The sequence below is a fragment of the Aquarana catesbeiana genome, linkage group LG02 (genome assembly GCF_042186555.1).
Source record: "Aquarana catesbeiana isolate 2022-GZ linkage group LG02, ASM4218655v1, whole genome shotgun sequence".
NCBI lineage: Eukaryota > Metazoa > Chordata > Amphibia > Anura > Ranidae > Aquarana > Aquarana catesbeiana.
Genome location: NC_133325.1, coordinates 561,945,170 through 561,970,165, shown reverse-complemented (window position 1 = coordinate 561,970,165; position 24,996 = coordinate 561,945,170). Strand labels below are relative to the sequence as shown.

The window sequence follows — 24,996 nt, the reverse complement described above, 5'->3', positions numbered from 1 at the left end:
ATTGTACAAAGTGTACAAAACATACACTTCATTCATGCCAATGTACAGCAGTGTAATGTCATGTGGCGCACTGCAGTAAAATGCAGAATGTCTGCATTTCATCGCGGCACCATGCTGCACAGCCTTAGCCTACATCACAGTGTGAGTGGAATGCATAGAAAACAATTGTTTACTGCATTGTAAAATGTCTGTCACAGCAAGGACAAACAGGAAAACATGTTATCACTGCACATAGAGAATTTCCCTAAGGCAGTGGTTCTCAACTCCTGTTCTCAGGACCCACTAACAGGTCAGGTTTGCAAGATAACTGAAATACATCACAGGTGATATCATTTGAGGTGATATCATTTGCTGCTCAGTGATTTTAGTCTCCATCTCCCCAAGGTAATACTTAAAATTTGGCCTGTTAGTGGGTCCTGAGGACAGGAGTTGAGAACCACTGCCCTAAGGGCTAATTCACATTATCTTTCTATTAGGCTGCCCACCTTTTAACCCTATCTAAACTTCCATTTCCTTCTTTGGAGTGATGTCTAAAACCATACTGTTAATGGGACCTTACAAATGATTTATCCATTGGCAGTCCTACACTAGCATCATATTTTAATCTTTATTTTTAAATGCATCCCAATATTTAATTTGACATTTTGGAGCTGCTGCTTGGATTTAAGTGCTGTTGATTAGTTTATTTTTAATCAATATAACCAAGTCTTCAGCTCTATTTTTGCCCAGCTATACACCATGTAACACAGAGCAGGTAAAGCCATTACCACAGCCTGGATATATAAGCTCACATTTTTCAACATTAAAGCACATATGCAAATCAACTGCCCGTGATGACATTTTTTATAGATCTGTTTGTATAATGATACCATTCTGCTGAGTTTTAGTACTTCTACTTTATTTTGTGTCTCATAGCAAAACTGGAAACATTATATTCTCTTTCAGTAGATCATTAATAAAGAGATGTAAAAAATAGGGCTCAGTACTGATTTGTCATCCACCTTTTCTGGCTTCAGCCAATTCTTGTACAATCATCTTTTGTTTCTGTCATTTAACCGGTTTTTACCCATCTGAATCTTCCTTGCCACCTGCATTTTCTGTAGTAGTTTGTTATGAGGAATAATATCAAATGCCTTTGCAGAATCGACATTAAGTCAGCAGCATGTTTATCATCCATATTTGAACCTTACTTCCCCATAAAAACAAATCATGTTAGTTAAACACGGCCCATCTTTTATTCCATTTCTAATATTTCCAGCATTGTATATGATCTATTAGAATAACTTCAGATGACTTACAAAACAATAGTCAGGATTACTGATGTATAGCTTTGCAATTTTAGGTTTTTATTGTTCATAAATAATGATAGCAAAATGTATGACAGCTTTGTGGAACTGTATCTGTTAAGCGAACGTCTAAGAACTTAATGTGGATGGAGAGTAAAAGATTATTGGTTTAATCTTTTTGCAGCATACCAATAATTAGTATTATTTAGCTTTCCCATTTGTAGTTATTATCTTCTGTAAATTGAATTTCATTGTGACCTTGCATAAAAGGATACATAGCGTGCTTGTTTTAATATGTGAACCAACTGGACTGTAGCTTAGATGCAAAAGACATGAATTAACATTTAAATGTAGACATATACCGAGGCCAAAATATTTTACAGCGCACACATACAAGAATGACATTTCCTGCAGGGCTAGTTAAAAACACCTGAACACCTGAACATATTAAAAAAATACGGGGGTTTGGTCACACTATATGGTCATATAGTGCTAAGCCCACTTACTGCGACAAAGTACCCCGAATTAGTGGGTCCTACACTAGTAATAGAATGGAAGATTCTTTGTCTCAACCATGGGAGCTGAACTCCTCTATGTGGGAGAACTGAAAGGGATACATCCTAAACACTGGTGGCCACTAAATAGGAGGTAATGAGGAGGGGGAGGGGTGCTCCAGCCCAAAAACCTGGTCAGGGCCTATTACAACATACAAGAACATATTTGGGGGGCACACCATACAATGCATTTAAATTCAAGATGGTGCTGCTATAAGACCTACAAACAGTACAAAATATTTTACAGCGCACACATACAAGAATGACATTTCCTGCAGGGCTAGTTAAAAACACCTGAACACCAGAACATATTAAAAAAATACGGGGGTTTGGTCACACTATATGGTCATATAGTGCTAAGCCCACTTACTGCGACAAAGTACCCCGAATTAGTGGGTATACCGAGGCCAGGGGTCACAGCTAGAAATGTCATCTTCGCTATATGTCATTGTCCAAAGACACTGTAGACAAATTCAGGCGTTATAACTTTCTACGGGATCAAGCTGGCTAGATAAATAATTATATAACATTTGGTCTGTATCATTATAACTTTGGTAATTCATAGTCAATATAACCTTGTAACTTGTATTAATTCATGCTCCTGGTAAATTATGAGGTTCACACACTCTTAAAGCATTTAACAAGTCAAGGTGTTTGGATGTATCTTGCAGTCAACATGGTTCAATCATATGGCTTTTAGGCCCCATGCACAGGGCATTTACTCAGCTCTCCTAAATGCCTTTCCTCCGGGCTGCGTTTGGATGCATTTAGGGGCATCAAGCCTTTTGGCGTTAATTCATTTCTTAGACCAGAATAATAATTGATTCTGACCAAAAGCAGCGTTGTTAACGCTTACTGTTGCATGGATACTGTTTCAGCTATCTAAAATGCTATTTGGAAGGGGAAGTGTTAAAGGGCTGAGCACTGTCATAACAAAAGTGTATTGGTGGGCTCTTTCCTACCTCTTCCTATTTGTTTAAGTGTAGTAATAGGATGTGTAGGATACATAGCACCTTTTATCAGTGGCTGATTTGCACAGCCATTTATTGAATTGTTAAACAAACCCTTATCTGCTCTGTGCACATTTATGATAAAACAATGAGCATCCGTTTACTACACAAACACAGATAACAGCAAGAATGGGAACAGCCCCATGTATATATAAGAGCTTGAGTGCTCTTTGCCATTAATTCAGTGCAGTCTGCTTTATTGTGCATAGATCATCATTTTACTATTAGCGTCCATATATCCAGCATAGTTTTAGAGCAGCATGCTCATTGCTACAGCACACAAGTACAGTCGGATCCAGGTCACTGAGACAATGTGGAGGGTGCTGGATATAATTAGAATGTTCTTACCCTGAGGTTCTGTTCTAGTCTTGTCCTGTTGAATGCACAGGATATCTCATGTCTGCTATGAAATTGTGTCTGCTGATCCATCTATGAATGGTAAAAATTCTTTATAGTCCACACCCCAGTGACTTCATCTCTGCTCTCTGAGACATGCATATTCTTTATAAGGTGCATGCAAAGCAAGGATTAACTAGAACCTACCCAGTTTGCAGTGAAGTAAATTCTGGTTTTCTCTAATCCCTTGTCATTACTGATCTCCTTATGATCACTCACGCAATATTTACATTATTTTTTTTTATCTATGCAATGTGTTCTGTAGTCCATTTCAGCAGTGTTTTCCAACAAAGATGTCTTTGTACGTAGCCGTATTTTTTTTCCTGCTTCCTTATTCAGTATCAACAAAAATTAGAGCATTCTCCGGTACTTTCAACTGTTGGGCCATGAGCCAGGTCTTTTGGATTGAGGAAAAATATAAAAAGGTTCTTGAGAAAGTGGAGTGGTGGTGATCAGCGGGCAGCCTTTGGGTCACACTGTGCCAACTGGCAACCCTCCAATCCCGGACTTGATTCTTTCTCACACAAAGCAGCAGCATCTATACACTTTATTCATCAAAATCTTCCATGAATTGAAATTGGTACACATTGTACACTGTGTCCATAATATTGAGAACAGAGGAAGCTGGCCGGTGGAGAGTGTAGAAAGAACAGCTGTAATGAGGACATTGCTATCTGACACTTGACTGCTAATGTAAAATATGACCTCATTGTAGTATCCACATGTGTATCTGAGAAAATACTGTGGAGTGTTGAATTACGGTCTTACCAGTAGCAAGAGATGAGAGATGAGACTTTACTAGGAAATAATAATCATGATTTGATTTTATTGGGGGAATATGGCTTTGAAAACATGCCATGCAGTGTTGCAAAATATGTAAAGTTATATGAGTCTATCAGTGGTAATGAGCCAGCCTAGTGTCATTGTAGAGCATGTTTGAATCATAGCTTAAATGAAAAAAGTAACCATAAAAGTAAATATTTAAAGAAAAAGTATTGTGTATTATTTTAGTGGGGACTACATTTTTTTTTTTTTTTAGTAAGATGAATATGAAATATTGTACTTGAGTGTTTTGTGTTCTATTCTTTCAGAAGGAGGAGGTCAGTGCTCTTTTAAATGTGTTTTATAGGCTGCACTTATCTGCTTTGCTTGAAAAAAGCCTATTGGTGACAGAGCTGAATAGTTAAAGCTAACATTTACGCACCACTTAATTTTGAGTCATAGAAGTGACTAATTTTTTTCACTCCCCCTCCAGACTTGTTTCCTGAGATGGTAACTATATTAAGTGTCAATCAAAGAGAACGAGTCTGATAGAAAACAGCTTCTGTTGTACTATATCTTTTGAAAACACATAATGCTCTGTGAAACTTGTGGCTACATCTATATTTAATGATTTTTGTAAAATTAAGTTTTTTTTATACGAAGCAAAAAAGGAAATAAAAAAATATTAAACCTAACACACAACCTTTTTTGAGGCTTCCCTTTAAACCCAGGTTCACATTGCTGCGGGTTAGAAATTGATTTCAAACTGGCAATGCAGTTCGACTACAAGGGCGATTTGACAGACATCTGTGTGGGTTTATGCGTAGATGTATATTCAAATCGCCCCCGAAGTCGCCAAAAGTAGTACAGGAACTACATTTGGCAATGGGTGTGGCACCGCACCAATTCGGACAGTGCCATTGCCGGCAATAGCCTCCATTTTGGCATGCAATTTGACATGTCAAATCGCATGCCAAATCGGCCCAATGTGAACATGGGCTTAAAGATGACTTCTTTTTAAATGAAATTTAAATGAAAGTTCAGTGCTTGCATTCTCTGACAATTGATATATTATCAGTTAGGGTGAGAGGTGCAGACAGGGGGCATGAACTGTATTGGCCTAACTTTTGTTTACCACTAACCAATATTACACAGATTTAATTCCCCATCTTCAGCTCTGAAGAGGTCTCCATCCTTGAGCCTAGTACACACGATCATAAAATCCAACAAAAAATACAGAATACCGAAAATATCATACAATAATCTGATTGTTAGTACACAGCTTTTTATCTGAAGGGATAAACACAAAATTTTTTCTCGTACGATACCAGATCATACAATTTTTATCAGTACAGTTTTTGGCCGAAAACACAAATACATTGCAATACATTACATCACTTCCGAATTTTTATTCTGTAGTACGAGAATTTTTATAACTTTAGTAACCTCTTCATTTTTGATATGGAGTCTAGCATGCAAAAAAAAGGATGATCATTCGTCCAATAATCTCATCATGTGTACCAGGCTTTAGAGTCCCTTAAGATGGATGGCCAGGGAATCGACAGCCTGTTTTTACCGTTTCTGTGCCCCAACTGCCCACCTACAAGATTTCATGGTCTTGCTTGGGTAAGCACACATTGCACTGCAATTTTAACACAACATTCCGAGTTTGACAGGTTGCACCAGCTGTCAAATTCTCCCATGTAGGTAAATGGGATTGCACAGTAGCCATGATGCAAATGCTTGGCTCACAGTTGCAGCGCAGTCCCGCAATGTGAAATCACCAGTAAATGCTTCCACATGTTTGCTGTGTCTCTCACATGGCTTCTGGCAAACTGCAAACGGGACTTCTTATGGCTTTCTTTCAACAATGGCTTTCTTCTTGCCACTCTTCCATAAAGGACAGATTTGTGGAGTGCACGACTAATAGTTGTCCTGTGGACAGATTCTCCCACCTGAGCTGTGTATCTCTGCAGCTCCTCCAGAGTTACCATGGGCATCTTGGCTGCTTCTCTGATTAATGCTCTCCTTACCCAGCCTTTCAGTTTAGGTGGACGTCCATGTCTTGGTAGGTTTGCAGTTGCGCCATACTCTTTCCATTTTCGGCTGATGGATTGAACAGTGCTCTGTGAGATGTTCAAAGCTTGGGAAATTTTTTTAACCACTTCAGCCCCGGATCATTTGGCTGGTCAAAGACCAGAGGACTTTTTACAATTTGGCACTGCGCTGCTTTAACTGGTAATTGCGCGGTCATGCAATACTGTACCCAAACAAAATTTGTGTCCTTTTTTTCCCCACAAATAGAGCTTACTTTTGATGGTATTTGATTGCCTCTGCAATTTTTATTTTTTGCGATATAAATGGATTTTCTACTTTTTGTTATAAGAAAAATCCAATAAACTAAATTTTAGTCATACATTTAGGCCAAAATGTATTCAGCCACATGTCTTTGGTAAAAAAAATGTCAATAAGCGTATATTTATTGGTTTGCGCAAAAGTTATAGCATCTACAAACTAGGGTACATTTTCTGGAATTTACACAGCTTTTAGTTTGACTGTCTATCTCATTTCTTGAGGTGCTAAAATGGCAGGGCAGTACAAACCGCCCCCAAATGACCCCATTTTGGAAAGTAGACACCCTAAGGAAATTGCTAAGAGGCATGTTGAGCCCATTGAATATTTTATTTTTTGTCCCAAGTGATCGAATAAAATTTTTTTTTTCAAAAAAGTTGTCACTAAATGATATATTGCTCACACATGCCATGGTTATATGTGGAATTGCACCCCAAAATACATTTTGCTGCTTCTCCTGAGTACGGGGATACCACATGTGTGAGACTTTTTGGGAGCCCCGAAAATCAAGCACCTCCTTCAGGATTTCTAAGGGCGTAAATTTTTGATTTCACTCCTCATCACAGTTATGAAGGCCATAAAATGCCAAGATGGCACAAAACCCAGTCAAATGACCCCATTTTGGAAAGTAGACACTCCAAGCTATTTGCTGAGAGACAGGTTGAGTCCATGGAATATTTTATATTTTTCCACAAGTTGCGGGAAAATGACAAACTTTTTTTTTTTTTTTGCACAAAGTTGTCACTAAATGATATATTGCTCAAACATGCCATGGGCATATGTGAAATTACACCCCAAAATACATTCTGCTGCTTCTCCTGAGTATGGGAATACCACGTGTGGGACTTTTTGGGAGCCTAGTCACGTACGGGGCCCCGAAAACCAAGCACCACCTTCAGGATTTCTTAGGGCGTAAATTTTTTATTTCACTCCTCACTACCTATCACAGCTTCGAAGGCCATAAAATGCCAAGATAGCACAACCCCCCCCCCCCAATTATTATTATTATTATACTGATTTTATATAGCGCCAAAAGTTTGCGCAGCGCTTTACAACGTGAGGGCAGACATTACAGTTACATTACAATTTGGTACAAGAGGAATCAGAGGGCCCTGCTCGTTAGAGCTCACAATCTAAAAAGGAAGGGTCAATTGATACAAAAGGTAATAGCTGTGGGGGGATGAGCTGATGGAGGAAGTAAAACAGTGTTAGTTAGAAGCAGGATAGATTTCTTTGAAGAGAAGGGTTTTCAGGGATCGCCTAAAGATGGATAGATTAGGGGACAGTCGGACAGATTGGGGTATGGAGTTCCCAAGGATGGGAGAAGCTCTGGAGAAATCCTGGAGGCGAGCATGGGAGGAGGTGACAAGGGACCTAGAGAGTAGGAGGTCTTGGGATGACCAAAGAGAGCGGCTTAGTTGGTATTTTGGGACTAGGTTAGTGATGTAGCTGGGGGCAGAGTTATGGATGGCTTTGTAAATTATTGTTAGCACTTTGAATTTTATTCATTGGGTGAGTGGAAGCCAGTGGAAGAATTGGCAGAGAGGGGTGGAGGACACTGAATGGTTGGTAAGGTGTATGAGTCTTGCAGCGGCATTCATTATGGACTGAAGGGGGATAGTCTATGTAAAGGTAATCCAATGAGGAGGGAGTTGCAGTAATCGAGGCGAGAGATGACCAGGGAGTGAATAAGAAGCTTGGTGGTGTCATTAGTTAAAAAGGGGCATATTCTGGAAATGTTGCGAGGCTAAGGTGGCATGATTTGGACAGGGATTGTATGTGGGCCTGAAAGGACAGTTCAGAGTCTAAGGTTACCCCTAGCACCCTGGCATGCGGGGACGGACTGATAGATGTGCCATTGATCTTGACAGAGAAGTCAGGGGAAGGGGCACGTGGGGGAGGAAATATTAAGAGCTCAGTTTTAGATAGATTAAGTTTGAAGAAGTGGTTTGACATCCAGGCTGATATGTCTGTTAGTAGATCAGTGATGCGTGAGGAGATTGATGGGGTGACCTGAAGGGCAGAGGGATAGATTTGGGTGTCATCAGCAGATAAATGGTAGTGAAAGCCATGGGAGGCTATCAGCTGACCCAGGTAGGACGTGTAGATTGAGAATAGTAGAGGTCCAAGGACAGAACCTTGGGGGACCCCAACGGTAAGAGGAGTTGGAGAAGAGGAAGTGGAGTTGTAAGTGACACTGAAGGTGCGATGAGATAGGAAAGATTCAAACCAACGGAGGGTGCAGCCATGGAGACCAAGCAAATTGAGTTTTTTGAGGAGGAGGGGGTGGTCAGTTGTATCAAAGGCAGCAGAAAGGTCCAAGAGTAAGAGTATGGAATAATGACCGTTGGTTTTGGCTGTTGGTAAGTTGTTTGTGAGTTTTAGGAGGGCAGTTTCTGTGGAGTGCTGTGGGCGAAATCCAGACTGAAGGGGATCAAGAAGGTTATTCTCAATGAGGTGATCGCTCAGTCGATTGTAGACTAAACGTTCAAGGAGTTTGGAGGCAAAAGGGAGTAAAGAGATGGGTCTTAGGTTGTTAAGATTGATGGGGTCTAGTGAGACCTTTTTTGGTATGGGAGTGACTAGCGCATGTTTTAGAGGGTTGGGGAGGATGCCAGTAGAGAGGGAGAGGTTGAAGATATGAGTTAAGGAGTGTAGGATTGAGTCAGATGGTGACCGTAGTATTTGAGAAGGAACAGGGTTCAGGGGGCAGGAGGTTAGGTGGGCATTAGAAAAAAGTTTAGTGACTTCCTCTATAGTAGCTGGGTTAAAAGTGGGAAGTATTGATTGTGCAGGTGGACAAGGAGTATAAAGTGAGGGAGATATCTGTAGAGCGGCGATCTCGAGACGAATTGTCTCAATCTTATTTTTGAAGTGATTAGCAATCTCCTGGGCAGTGAGTAAGTTAGTGTAAGTTAGTGGGTGGGGGTAATGGAGGACGAAGTAGAGTGGTAAAGGTAGAAAAGAGTTGACGGGGACTGCGTGAGAGGGTGTTAATGAAACTGGTAAAGTAGGTCTGTTTGGCAGTGTGGAGGCAGGAATGGTATTTTTGGAGGGCAGATTCATATTGGCTGAAATCTTGCTGTGACTTAGTTTTACGCCACAGATGCTTAAGAGCGCGGCTACGTTTTTTGAGGCTTCTGGTATTGTCTGTCAGGGTTGTAGCGGTCGGGGCCTGATTCTGTACGTAGTGAGGGGGGCGAAGGTATCCAGGGTGGATGACAGTGAACTATTGTAGACAGAAGTGGCCAAGTTGGGGCAGGACAAGGAAGAGATTTTGTCGTAGAGACAATCTGTAGCAGAAAAAAGAAGAGAAGGGTTAAGATGGCGAAGGTTTCTATGGGTAATAGTTTGGTAGCTGGAAGGCGAGGAGGCAGACAAGGAGAGAGTGAAACTAATAAGGTGGTGATCAGAGAGAGGAAAAGGAATATTGGAGAGGTTGTGCGGAGTGCATAGGTAGGAAAATATGAGGTCAAGGCAGTTGCCAACAGATTAGAAGCGCTTGTCCATTGTTTTAGGTCAAAAGAGGAGGTTAGGCTCAGCAGCTTAGAAGTAGCAGGAGTGTTAAGATTAACAGGAATGTTGAAGTCACCAAGAATGATTGTTGGAATTTCAGAAGAGAGAAAGTAGGGTAGCCAGGCAGAGAAGTCGTCAAGGAAGTTTGATACCGGTCCAGGGGGCCGCACAGCAATTCTCAATGAAACTGGAGAAAATAGACAAATACAGTGAGCTTCAAATGAAGACAGGGACAGAGAGGGGGGTGGATGAAGAACCGGAAAAGTGCGTTGAGGGGATAGGAGGATTCCAATACCACCTGCTTTCCGTCCACTAGGCCTGGGAGAGTGAGTCCAGAGGAGGCCACCATAGGAGAGAGAAGCAGGAGAAGGAAGGTCAGATTCTTGAATCCAGGTCTCAGTAAATGCAAGTAGCTTCAGGGAGTTTGTGATAAATAGGTCATGGACGGTGGTGAGTTTGTTACAAACAGAGCAGGCATTCCAAAGGGCACAGCAGAAGGGGAGGCTGGTTCTAGGCTGAAGAGGAATAGAAATGAGATTGTGTGGATTGAGGCTGCTATAAGAGGATGGGGGGTGCTGGGTATGTTGGTTGAAGGTAAATTATGGCAGTCCAGGATTTGGGGAAATATCTCCAGAAGTTAGGAGAAGCAGAAGGGTGAGAGAGGTGATATGGGAGTGTGGCTTATGTGGGGGGACACATCCCAGTGGCCTGCAGGTTTTATTGGTATATGGGTTCAGAATTAGCTGGAGCTGATAAGTGCAGTAATAAGGTGAAGACAGGAGTGAGGGTGATATATATAAGCTGTGGGGTGGAGAAGATGGGTGAAGGAGTGCGAATTTAAGGAGAGAGGATGAAACTGTGAGAAATGTAGGGAGTGCATGATACAGAGTGGTGAAATTGAGAAGAAGCCTGAATGAGAGATGAAAAAGTTTGATGGAGAATCAGGTCACCTGTAGTCTGTTTAGTGTTCTGCAGAAGTCTGTTGTGGATGTTCGCTTTGTGCATTCGCTAAAGTGCTGAGCAGAAGTGTAATACTTTATCCAAGATGATAGTTGCCAATGCAATCCCAGCCTGTGCAAACCCCTGCCTGTGCATCCCCCAGGTAAGGTCTAAATTTATACTGAGTTTGGGTGGGGGCATTGCCAATTAATTAGTCAGGATTGCATAGGAGGGACACATGGCTAACAGAATGAACTTCTCACACCAAGACTCACTACAAGACACAGCAAGAGAGCAGAGAGGTCAGAGCTGTAAAGATAGGAACTGCTCATAATTTAAGTATAGACAATAAGAAAGTAAAATAAACAACACTGATATGGACAGAGGTAAAGAATTTGAAGGCAGCATAGATCACCAAAAGCACATACACGGAATTTAGCAAGCAGATCCCAGTTTCAATTACAGGTGGAGGAAGATGTGGTTGAGCTGACACATACACAGAATTTAGCAAGCAGATCCCAAAATACAAATGCAAAATACTCACCATACCTCTCAGCAAATAGCGTGGGGTGTCTACTTTCCAAAATGGGGTCATTTGGAGGGGGGGGGTGCCATCTGGGCATTCCATGGCCTCCGAAACTGTGATAGGCAGTGAGGAGTGAAATCAAATATTTACACCCTTAGAAAGTCTGAAGGCGGTGCTTGGTTTTCGGGGTCCCGTACGCGTCTAGGCTCCCAAAAAGTCGCACGCATGTGGTATCCCCGTACTCAGGAGAAGCAACAGAATGTATTTTGGGGTGTAATTTCACATATGCCCATGGCATGTTTGAGCAATATATCATCTAGTGACAACTTTGTGCAAAAAAAAAATTGTCTTTTTCCTGCAACTCGTGTCAAAATATAAAACATTCCATGGACTCAACATGCCTCTCAGCAAATAGCTTGGGGTGTCTACTTTCTAAAATGGAGTCATTTGGGGGGGGGGGGGGGTTGAACTGTCCTGGCATTTTATGCACAGCATTTTGAAGCTTATGTCACACATCACCCACTCTTCTAACCACTTAAAGACAAAGCCCTTTCTGCCATTTTTTGTTTACATGAAAAAATAATTTTTTGTTTGCAAGAAAATTACTTTGAACCTCCAAACATTATATATTTTTTTAAAGCAAATGCCCTACAGATTAAAATGGTGGGTGTTTAGTTTCTTTTTCACACAGTATTTACGCAGTGATTTTTCAAATGCATTTTTTTTGGAAAAAACACACTTTTTTAATTTTAATGCTCTAAAACACACTATATTGCCCAAATGTTTGATGAAATAAAAAAGATGATCTTAGGCCGAGTACACGGATACCAAACATGACATGCTTTAAAATTGCGCACAATCGTGCAGCGGCGACAAACTACATACATTTTTAAAAGCCTTTAAACGCCTTTACAGGTTACCACTTTTTACGGAGATTAGATCAAAAGGGTGCTGAATACTAAGGACCATGTGATATTTTAGTTTTTCTTTTTTAATAAATCTGCAAAAATGTCAATAATTCTGTGTTTTTCTGTCAATATGGGGTGCTGTGTGTACATTAATGAGGAAAAAAAAAGAACTTAAATGATTTTAGCAAATGGCTGCAATATAACAAAGAGTGAAAAATTTAAGGGGGTCTGAATACTTTCCGTCCCCACTGTATATTGTAATCTTTTTTTTCATGCAGCCTGTGGGCTGAACGAGATTGATCGGTGGGTATGCCCACCATTAAAATACCTCCCTTCATCCACCCACTTCTAATGATAGGCATACATGCACCATTTTGTTTTTAACTGTGGTAGTGAAATCATCTCCTACAGCGTTGGAGTCACGGCTTTATGTATCGTGGGAGCAAACGCTATTGCTGTCAAGATAAATAAATCCGTGCTGCAGCCAAATGGCATACCTGCTAAGCAAATGATGGTTAACAATAAAACAAAGTAACATTACAGTATAACAGTAAGACTTACCATACCTGCAAAGCAAATACAAAAAAAAAACATAGTAAAAAATAAAACATTTTTTAACGCAACCTGTGCCTAAAATATATATATGCCGAAGTATGGGGGCATCCGTCCCAAAAGTTAGGAGCAGATCGCTCCTCCACCCCTGCTGTCCCCAGGCTTCGGCATATATGCTCTTTTTTTTAACTGTGGTAGTGAAATCACCTCCGACAGCGCTGGAGTCACGGCTTTATGTATCGTGGGAGCAAACGCTGTTGCTGTCAAGATAAATAAATCTGCGCTGCAACTGAATGGCGTACCTGAAAACAAAAAAATGGTTAACAATAAAACACAAAACATTGCAGAGTAGAATACAGTAAAAAAGAGCAGAACAATAGAGAGAGAATAGAGAGAGAGAGAACAATAAAATGACAACTATTTTTGTTTTTTTTATTTTTTACCTTTTTTTTTTTTTTTTTTACACTTTTATTTGTAACTGTAACGGTTTGGTTCCAGGTTCGGGTCTCTCAAAATGCGATGGCATCTTGGGACACCCTGTGAAAGTGTGCCTAGTCTGTGCAATGCTGTACCCTATGCTAACACTCAACTAGTGTATAGTAGCGTTTAAAACATTCACCAATGCAAAGAGTAAGCTAGTGGGTGGAATGTCCTAATAGATACGGCACCTCATCCCTGAATAGAGAATAAATAACAGAACAAAGAGGAGGGGATTATAGCGGTGCCGGTAACAATTGAAGCACATTTGGTGTTATATAAAAATTATATCAAATCTTTAATAGTATAAAGTTTAAAATCAAATCATAAAAAGAATTATAAACAGTATACAAATGTAGCACTATACAGTTTGTCTGTTGACCGACACCAGTGATGTTGAATGGTAGTAGCAGGTCAATTCATCCCTACTAGTTTCGCCAAAGCATTGGCTTCATCAGGGTAATAGAATATAGTAGAAAGTAAATAATGACTCTAAAAAAGAAAAGAAACCAGTCACAGAAACAAAATAAAGTAAATATGAAATAACTTAACACAGATCAATGAGCGATTGATCAACATGGAGATCACAATCCTGTCCAACTAAAACCCCATGCATGCCAGGAGGGGGGGCCTTTTATATGATGTAATAAATCCCCATGTAACCATGCCCCAGACATACCCCGTCAGAGCTCCCAGAGCATAATAGGCACAATCAAGCAGCTGGGGACGACAGTCGCACTCAGCCCTGTAATAGGCTACAGGGGGCCTATAGGGGATGCCTATAAAAACTGAAAAACAAAAGAATTAAATAAAGTAAAAAATATATGTCATTTTATTACTATTGGTGCGGGCTAAGAATCCTCAATACATACCAAAACCATACAGATGGAGGAAATGAGAATGAGCGCTGGGCGGATCTATATAATGTACTTGAGTGTATTGAGACAAAGGTATGATTGAAAAGGGGGACTGGAACAACAATGAAAGTTCATGGTATTAATTGCATAGATATTGACATTTCTAAAGCTTATAAAAAAAATGCCTCCTATGGTGCATATAAAGAACTTAAGTTTGTGAAGGAGCAAACGCTTACCCTTATATAGTAACAGCCAGCAAAGGCATCTGAAAGCCCAGTGAAGTCAAAATAAGGCAGTGTGGAAAGCTGGAGGCAAAGACCACACTTTCCTGCCAAAAAAGGCCAATTGGCTCGATCACCTAAGTCTGAGTTCAATGAAAAAACACATAATCAGCATAATGAATTACAATGGACATCTAAAAATGAAAAGAGGAACAGGAGTTCTAAAGGGATAGGGAATATAGTCAGAGAATCGAGTTTACCTTGTACGCAACTAGCAAAGCCACAGCGCTCAAAAAAGTCAGCAGTGAATGTAAGATAGTGGCAGCCTTTTAAACCCCCCACCTGAACGGCATGGCTAATTAGCCAATCGGGAGCAGACAAAGGACGACCCGAACGCCTGTGCAGTGTCTACGGTCGGTAGCCTACAATGCCCAGGATGCCGAGCGCGACCCAAGTAATGATGACAGGCTAGGGCGTGGTCAGGGCACAGGCCTACCAGTGAGTAAGGGAAGGAAGAATACTCCGCCCATCAGAGGAGGAAAGTAAAAGATGCTGATATACAATCGAACAGACAAGAAGTGCAGGCACGGGCCGAAGGGGCGGGCTGACTGTCAATGACAATCAGCCCTTGGGTGTCCATGCAGAATGCATAAAGGCGCCCAACTTGTTAAAGCCAGGAGAGGCGGGGCAGTCTGGAATTAGGGACAGGGGGAATAAGGCAGCAGGAAAAGGGTAGAAGGACAGGCATATAGGTGGTCAAGTAGTGCTCCATATACATGACCTGTGAGTCCATGTAGCCAATCGCTCAGAGAAAAAGAAAACATTAAAACAAACAGTTATGTATTCCAATATTGATAAATCCCATGCACTAATACCAAAGGTCCGATTTAACCTAAATATATAAGATACAAAATATATTTCATTATTTTAAATAAAACTTAACAAAAAAATATGTGTAGTAAATATAGCAATGATAAAGTTTATAAGGGACATTAATCCTACAGCATAAGCTCAAACTAAGTTGGTCCCTAGAATGTTAGAGGGACTGAAAAACAGCAAAATAAGCAGCACAAGCGGAGAAGAGGGAAGGAGATGGAAACAGGGGCATAGGGGCCTAATGCAAACAGACGGTCAAATACAATGGAGACCAAGGATAGATACACATATGGAGCGCGAAACTAATCAAATCAAATTTAATTTTAATTCATATCTGAATCAAAGAAAGGATTTGAAGCTAATATATTCATTCAACCTGGGAAATTTTATAGCGTCCAATTGTGTATCCATCTAGTCTCCAGTTGGAGCAAAGTGATGTGGATGTTACCACCTCGAGCATGTAGAGGTACAAGCTCAAGTGCAGCAAAGCGAACGACATCTGGATCTTAATCGTGTTGTCTAGCAATATGTCTATTCAAAGCAGTTGTGGTTAGATGTTTATACAAAGGTGTAATGTGGTCTTTAATACGTTTGAGGAAAGGACGCTTCATCTTTCAGACGTAAAAACAGCCACACAAGCAGATGGCCAAATATACTACTCTGACTGTTTTACATGTAACTCTGTGTTTAATACGATGAATATGACCGTTCGGAAGAAAAGCGTCTCTAGAATTAATAAAGGGACATATGTCACCTACCACATGGAAAGGTACCAAACAGCGGAAAATTCCTCTGGGCTTCTAACCATATGATGGCTGTGAACTAAACGATCCCTCATGGAAGGGGCACGTCTGTATGTAATCTCTGGATAAGGTTTTAGAAACTTTTTAACAGTTTTATCCGCCATCAGGAGTGGCCGGTATTTCTGAAAAATACCTCTCATTTGGCTGTGCTGTTTGGAGAATTGAGTAATAATTCTAACCGATTGATTTGATTTAGTAGGTTTAGTTGAATGAATGAGATCATGTCTATTGCATTTGGTAACTCTATTGAAGGCCCTTTTGAGTAGGGACCGACTATATTCCTGTTGAAGAAGTCTGTCATATAAATCTTTAGCCGCAAGATAAAAATCAGTCTAATGTGCAATTCCTCCTGAGTCGTAAAAATTTACTATAGGGGATACTGTTCAATAAACACTGAGGGTGTGCACTGGTGGCATGTAAAATAGTATTGCCTGCAGAAGGTTTACGATATAGGGATGAGTGTAGAATTCCATCCTCACCAACATGAATTTGCAGATCTAGAAAACTGATCTTAGACTGACTACATTCCATAATGAAACCAAGATTGTAGCTCGATCCGTTCAGATTCTATACCACTAAGGGAGGTGTATGCTGCGTGCGTGGGTGTTAGCGGTACTGGCACTAATCTGATGGCCTGGGGCTGACACTAACACCTAACTTATATCACCCGCCGGGTGATCAGGGGGTTAAACCTTTATTGGGTAATAAATGGCGGGTATAAAAAACAAACTAACTAACCAGCGTCATCCGTAACAATTATACGGTGATCACTGGTGAAAGGGTTAACTAGGGGGCAATCAGGGGGTTAAAACCTTTATTAGGTAGTATATGGGGGTACCTGACGCTATAAAAAGCTGACGGTGAACCTAAGTACTTACCTGACTAACTAACGTCACCTGTGACACTAATACAGAGATCAGAAAAAAAGATTGCTTAGTGACACTGGCAACAAGCGAAGAAGGGGTTAACTGGGGGGGTGATCAAGGGGTTAAACCTTTATTAGGGGGGTTAGGGGGGTACCCTAGACCTAAAGGGGCCTACCACTAACTGCCCTACCACTTATAACAGTCACAAATGACACCAATGCAGTAATCAGTAAAAAAAATGCTATTGGTGTCACTGTTCCAGGGGGTGCAGAGGGGGTGATCGGGGGTGATTTGTGTGCCTACGTGTTCTACTGTTAGTGTAGTGTTGGTGCACACTTACTTGATGTCTTCTCTCCTCGGCGCCGGAACGAAAAGACCAACACGAGGAGAGATGACATCACTTCCTCTGCTGTTTACATTACAGAAGCAGAGGAAGCTTTTCATTCGTCAGGAGTGATCGCGAGGGGGTGGCCATGAATCGGTGGCCTCCCCCTCAGCACGGATCGCTCCTGTAACGATTCCTACCGCCACAGGCACTGGGGGGGTCCCGATCAGGCCCCCCGCTGGAAGGCAGGGGCGCCCATATGCCTGCCCGTGCCATTCTGCCGATGTACATCGGCGTGCAGCGGTCGGCAACTGGTTAAAACCTAACCCTGCTTTAAACTTCACCACAACTTTATCCCTGATCTGTCACTAGGGTTCTTTAACAAACCTCTGAGGGCTTCACAGAACAGCTGTATTTATACTGAGATTAAATTACACACAGGTGGACTCTATTTACTAATTAGGTGACTTCTGAAGGGAATTGGTTCCATTGGATTTTAGTTAGGGGTATCAGAGTGAAGGGGGCTGAATACAAATGCACACAACACTTTGCAGATATTTATTTGTAAAAAATTTTAAAAACCATTTATCATTTTCCTTCCACTTCACAATTCTGTGCCACTTTGTGTTGGTCTATCACATAAAAGCCCAATAAAATACATTTACGTTTTGGTTGTAACATGACAAAATGCGGAAAATGTCAAGGGGCATGAATACTTTTTCAAGGTACTGTAGAGCGTTCCTTTACATTAGGCTATATGCATAAGTTATCCTTTAGGTTAGACTGTATGCTCTGTATATCTTTTATTTTTTTTTAAATGTAGTTCAGCTCAGAAGAATTAAATTCCTATATCCACCTCCTCCTAAAACCTTAAAGCAAACCTGGTAAAAAAAGACAATCTTAAGACCCCTTTCACACCGAAGGCGTTTTTCAGGCGTTTTAACGCTAAAAATAGCACCTGTAAAGCACCTGAAAAACGCATCCCATGCCACCCCAATGTGGAAACCTGAGTGCTTTCACACTGGGGGAGTGCAGTGGCAGGACGTTAGAAAAAGTCCTACAAGCAACGTCTTTGGGGCCGTTTGGGAGCGGTGTATACACCGCTCCTAAACCGCCCCTGTCCATTGAAATTAATAGGCAGCGCTGCCGATGCCCCTGCAAAGCGCTTTGGCATCACTGCAACATGGGTGCTTTTAACCCTTTTTTTTGGCCGGGGGTAGCGGGGGTTAAAAGCCCCCCTAGCCAACAAGAAGCCACTCTTTACATGCTACAGTAAGCCCTCAAGGAGCTTACAATCTAAGGTGCCTAACTCACATTAATACATACACATACTAGAGCCATTTTAGACAGGAGCCAATTAACCTACCAGCATGTCTTTGAAGTGTGGGAGGAAACCGGGGTACTTGGAAGAACCCTACACAGGCACAGGCAGAACATACAAACTCCATGCAGGTAGTGCCATGGTTGGGATTTGAACCACGACCCTAGTGCTGCCAGGCGGAAGTGCTAAACACTTAGCCACTGTGCTGCTTGTGGGTTTACTCATGAAGTTGCTTTATTACATCGCTGATACATTGATTACTCCCTCTGTGCATGACAGGCTGGGGAAAACAAAGCAGTGTCTTTCTTTCAAAGCACCCAAGCCATGTGTAGTTATAATAGAGCACTATTTGTATTGTTTTCCTTTACATTTTAAATTGCTGCCTTAAAAGTACTAGAAAATTTATTTTTAAAAAAGGGCATTTATTGTAAGTGTGCATCAGTAAGAACATAATATGAGAAAATTGACAAAAAATATATTTAATTTATGCACTTCTTCTTTATATAACATTCTTTGAGTAAAATTTGGTACTGCTAATTAATGGAATTTTTCTTTTTCACTCTGTAGGTTTGCCATCAAGCTTTTAGAAGATTTGGTTTTCTTTGTAGTGGATGTTCCCAACAATGGTCAAAATGTGCTGGATGTAACAATCACCAAACCAAACCGAGAACGGCAGAAGCTTATGAGGGAGCAGAACATACTTAAGCAGGTTAGAATAATTAAGAGGAAGATAGGGAAATGGGAGACTCGAGTCACTGATGTGCTTCACTTGTTTGCTAGTATCATTTCTATTTTTTTCTACTTTTTTTTATTTTGGAAGTAAATTTCTGCAGTAAATTACTTTAAACTGTTACTTATTCACATTTTCTGTTCTTCCTTGCCTTCTTGAGTGATGGATGATTTTATCTCATGTTAAATTTGTTTTACTTTATATTAACGGCTGTGTTTGGGATTTAAATAGTATCTCTAGCTAAAAAAAAAATTAAGAAAACGTTAACAGCTGATTTTTCTTTCACATTTTCTGCATTAAAACCCCTGTTTTTAGATATTTGGTATCCTAAAGGCGCCATTCAAGGACAAAAATGGTGAGGGTCCGCTGCTCAGACTGGAAGAACTTTCTGACCAGAAAAATGCTCCATATCAGTATATGTTTAGATTGTGCTATCGAGTGTTACGTCATTCTCAGGATGATTACAGGAAGAATCAGGTATGGGATCTACATATCTAATAAACGTTTATTGGGCAGGTTTGCATGCAGAATCCCTGGGTTGAGTAACATTCTCAAGCATTTGTCAGCATTCCTTCTTTAATGACCATTTTTGTATTCCTCATGCTATGCTTATATCACATTCACTGTACACATTTATATTGTACATATGGACATATGCAGGGCTGAGTTGGAGAATCATTACATCTATCAAAGGATTTGAAATGATTTGCTTACTCGGTCAACCGATAGAGGGGGGGCAACTACACATACTTAAAAAAAATAATCTTGTTTATATTTTTAGCTGCAAGGATAGCAATTTCTAGATTGTGAAAATCTTTGTCTATCCCGTTTGCACTGATACATGCAAAATTTTCATAGTTAATGGTAAATGAAAAATTGTCAGCCACTATAAAGAATAAAATACATTTCAAAATGATTCAAAAAAGCATTGGACCAATGGGTACAAAATATACTTACCTAAGCTCGATCTCGGTCCAGCGATGTGCATGAGAGCAGCAGCTCTCCTGTGTCTCCCCCTCCTCATTGGCTATGATGCAGCAGCAAGAGCCATTGGCTCCTGCTGCTGTTAATAACAGCAAGTGAGGAGGGAACAGGGGGTAGGGCTGAGCTGTGCTTTCTGTGTCTTAGGCCCCTTTCACACTGGGGTGGGGGCGCCGTCGGCGGTAAAACGCTGCTATTAAAAGCGGCGCTTTACCGTTGGTATTCGACCGCTAGCGGGGCGGTTTTACCCCTGCTAGCGGTCGAGAAAGGATTAAAAAGCACCACAAAGCTCCTCTGCAGAGGCGCTTCGCCAGCGGTACAGCCGCGCTGTCCCATTGATTTCAATGGGCAGGAGCGGTGAAGGAGCGGTATACACTCCGCTCCTTCACCGCTCCGAAGATGCTGCTAGTAGGACTTTTTTCCCATCCTGCCAGCGCACCGCTCCAGTGTGAAAGCCCTCAGGGCTTTCACACTGGAGACACAGCAGCGGCTGTTTCGGGTCGGTTTGCAGGCGCTATTATTAGCGCAATAGCGCCTGCAAACCACCCCAGTGTGAAAGGGCCCTTATAGACACAGGGAACTGTCTTGGGAGCAAGCACACACTAGTGCCCCCATAGCAAGCAGCTTGCTATGGGGACAATTGGCAAGGTGGGGGGTGGCCAAGAATAGGAGGATCGGGGCTGCTCTTTGCAAAGCTATTGCACAAAGCAGGTAAGTATGACATGTTAGTTATTTTAAAAAAAAATATCATTTACAAACACTTTAAAGAGTTACATATTTTTCTTTCAAAGAAAACATGTTAGAAGCTTAAAAAAGATGTGCCCCCATTTTAGCTGTCTTTGGGAGAGCTACTTCTTTTTTTGGGGACCCATCATAAAGCACCCCCCCAGTGATGAAGGAAATGCTTACTCTAATCAGCAACGCAGGGGAATTGACACTTATAGCCCCTTTACCATGGTAATAGCAACCAGCATTCATGGTAGTATTGGAAGGAAACAAGAGGCAATTTTGCTTTTCCTTATTCTAACATTTTTAAATGAAATTAAGGTAACCCCTCAAGTCAACCGTTATAAATATGCTCCTTTTTCTGTTGCTGTTACTTAACCTACATTCTCCTGTACTGTTTTTATTTGTTATTTCACTGTAGGAACACATAGCCAAGCAGTTTGGTGTCATGCAGTCTCAAATTGGCTATGACATTCTAGCAGAGGACACTATTACTGCCCTGCTACACAACAATCGTAAACTTTTGGAGAAGCACATCACAAAAACTGAGGTAGAGACATTTGTTAGCCTTGTGAGAAAAAATCGTGAACCGCGGTAAGTCACCTTTGCTATGTGGAGAGATCTTTTTCAGTAGGATTCTTCTGTTTTTATTTAGTAGAATGTAGTTGTATGAATTAGGTACATATAGAGAATGATCTGGAAATGAGCTGTCACAGAGTTAGTCTATGTATACTGGGCACATGATTAAAAATGTATAAACAGAGGTTACCTATAGTGCAATTTACATTTAAGAATAAGCAGTGGATCCAGAGATATAGGGAGGTTAAACTATATGCAAATCTCAACTCTTCCTGTAAAAAATCTAGTTTAGCTCTGAACCCTCTTGCCCCCTGTTGGTTCAAACTTTTCTTTTACAGGAAAAGTTCAAGTTAGCATACAACTTCAGAATCTTTCATCTCTTTGGATCTGCTGAATGTTTTGACAAAATACAGTTTTTTGTGACAATGTGCAGACAAATAAAATGAAAAATAAAATTGTGATCCAAAAATCAAAATATCGTGCTGAGAATCAAATACATTGAACAATTGTGAAGCAAACTCCTAACAGTGTTTCCCCAAATAATTGAGGAATGGAGCAAAATGGTATTCTAGTCCATGTATCAAACTGGTGCAATTCGTATTTCTATATGGCTGTTCTATCAGATGCACCTGTAGCCTTTACTGCATATAACCACCGATATCCAAAGGTGTTGTTTCCAATGGTAAAACAGACAGAGATGGGATATAGATCCCTACTCACCGGACGTCGTTGACCCTCTTTGTCTTATGACAAGAGGAGTCAAATCGGGTTTGTATGGTCACTGTGACCAAAATGTAGATCTCCAGCCAGGATTCCCATCCTCTCCGCCCGGCAATGCAGGATATCCAAAGTAAGAGCTCTCCCAGGTGTTTGTCCACCCTCCTTACCTCATGACAAGGAGTCTAATCAGGCTGAGTAGTCACCATGACCGGATATGAATCCCCGACCAAGATTCCGATCTCTCCGCACGGCAATGTAGGATACTACAGATGAAATCGCTCATTGGGACTGACATGAAACCTGCTAGAGGCCGAATAAAGGGTTAAAAGCGCCCCTACTATTGGCCAAAAAGCTCCGCTATAACAGCGATAAAGTGCCGCTAAAACTAAGGCCCCCCCCACCCCAGTGTGAAAGTAGCCTAAATGCTACAGGTGCATCTGATAGATCAGCCATATAGAAATACGGATTGCACCAATTTGATACATGGACTACAATACCATTTGTCTCCATTCCTCAATTATTTTGTGAAACACTGTTAGGAGTTTGTTTCACAATTGTTTAATTTATTTGATACTCAGCATATTATTTTGATTTTTGGATCACAATTTTATTTTTCATTTTATTTGTCTGCACTTTATTTAGCAAGTGCTGTTAATCACTGAGCTTTTCTTCTGTGTTGTTTATCACATTATCACTAACAAGTTGTAACAGCAGCTGCTTTCATCGCATTAATTGATTTAAGATATAGAGGTGTGGCGTGGGTGTTATATGCTTAAATCATATACTGTATATTCATAGTTTTTAGTGCTTCTGTGTTTCTTTTGTTTAGATGATCAGTTTGGGCCATCCAGATTTTTGTCAGGTTGATTTTAGCATTAGTAATATACAGGCAAAAATATGTTTTGCTAAATATAAATCATAAGAATAGCAGCTTACTGCTGCATTTTGTTTTGGATTCAGTAACTGTCAAAATAGCTAATTAATCCTTCCAGTACAGGCTATACGCTAAAGTCTGCTTGCAATAGATGGATTTCCAAATAATTTCAGGATGATGTAAAATGTTTAGCACCTCTGCTTAAATTACATGTTTTGTAGATGTTATGTGAAAATAAAGTAACCAAAATCTTGAAGCATGAAGAGAAAGACTGCCAGTTGTCTATGAGTAACATGTATAGATTTCTGCCAGAGAAGTGTTATCCCACTACTGACTGAAAGGTTGCCCAGACTTTTCCATATGCTTGATTTATTGTTTTCCAATCTGTTAATTTGATAAATTAATAGTAATTTATACAAATTAGCAGAAATATGTGGAATCTTGTTTACTGAAGAAATAATTATCACTTAATTTGATCAAGGGGTGGCAAACACGGGCTATAGGGCTGATTTATAAAGAAAACCAAATACCAATCGTTAGCCACACTCCAACAGATGAGTAATTAAATAAATTCATGTAGTGTTCAGCTTGCATATCTCGTGGAGTATTCTCTGCCTAATACTGTAAATAGCACTACATGATTGGAGAGGCTGGTCACATGTCTTTGGTGTCCCACAGCAAGCAAAGCAGAGGACACACTTTAAAGCACACCACTGTGCTCTGTAAAGGTTTTTTCAAAGCAGCACTTTGGTCACAATAAGGTCATAACATTTTTTTTATAAATCAGCTTGAGCAAAGCAATACTTAAATGCAATGATAGTAATTAGTATAGACGATGGTACTTGGAAATACCACTTTAATACTGGGAAATTTTACCCCCTTCCTGTCCAGGCCAATTTTCAGCTTTCAGCGCTGTCGCACGTTGAATGACAATTGCGCGGCCATGCAACATTGTACACAAATGAAATTCTCATAATTTTTTTCACACAAATAGAGCTTTCTTTTGGTGGTATTTATTCACCACTGGGTTTTTTTTATTTTTTGCTATTTAACCACTTTAGCCCCGGAAGATTTTACCCCCTTCCTGACCAGCGCACTTTTTCGAATTTTAAAAATCCCAAAAATGTTTTTAAAAAACACATTTCTTCGTCAGTTTAGGCCAATATATATTATTTTACATAGTTTTGGTAAGAAAAACACAATAAGCATATATTGATTGGTTTGCTCAAAAGTTATAGCGTCTGCAAACTATAGGAAAGATTTATCGCATTATTATTATTTTTTTGTTTACTAGTAATGGCAGTGATCTGTGATTTTTAGCAGTACTGCAACATTGCGGCGGACAGATCAAACACTTTTGACACATTTTTGGGACCATTGACATTTATACAGCGATCAGAGCTATAAAAATGCACTGATTACTGTGTAAATGTCACTGGTAGGGAAGGGGTTAACACTAGGGGGCGGTCAAGGGGTTAAATGTATGTTCCCTGAATGTGTTCTAACTGCATGGGGATAGGACTGACTGGGGGAGAAGACAGATCATTGTTCCTACGTAGTACCTACTTAGTAGGAACAAACGATCTGTCTCCCCTTCCCTCACAGAACAGGGATTTGTGTGTTTACTATCAGGAACCATGAATCAGACCGAGACAGAAGTATAGTTAAATCACACTTGTTTATTAATAATAATAATAATAATAATAATAATAAGGTAAACAGAATAAACATAGTCAAAACAAGCCAGAGTTCAGTAACCAGATCGGGTAGTCAGCCAAGCAAATGTCAGAGAGCCGGAGATAAATGTAGTAGTACAGCAAGCAGGATCCTGATCCTGAT

The 24,996-nt window shown here is 40.5% G+C and overlaps 1 protein-coding gene across 3 annotated transcripts in view; it reads left to right on the top strand.

Annotated features, from left to right (window-relative positions):
- The window catches only part of ITPR3 (inositol 1,4,5-trisphosphate receptor type 3), a 475,039-nt gene that overhangs the window by 166,269 nt on the left and 283,774 nt on the right, over positions 1-24,996 (top strand). For all 3 annotated transcript variants that reach the window (XM_073616048.1, XM_073616047.1, XM_073616046.1), the window contains exons 14-16: positions 19,115-19,256; positions 19,593-19,754; positions 21,406-21,578. In XM_073616048.1, coding sequence (XP_073472149.1) covers positions 19,115-19,256; positions 19,593-19,754; positions 21,406-21,578 — 477 coding nt within the window. The remainder of the gene's footprint in view (positions 1-19,114; positions 19,257-19,592; positions 19,755-21,405; positions 21,579-24,996) is intronic.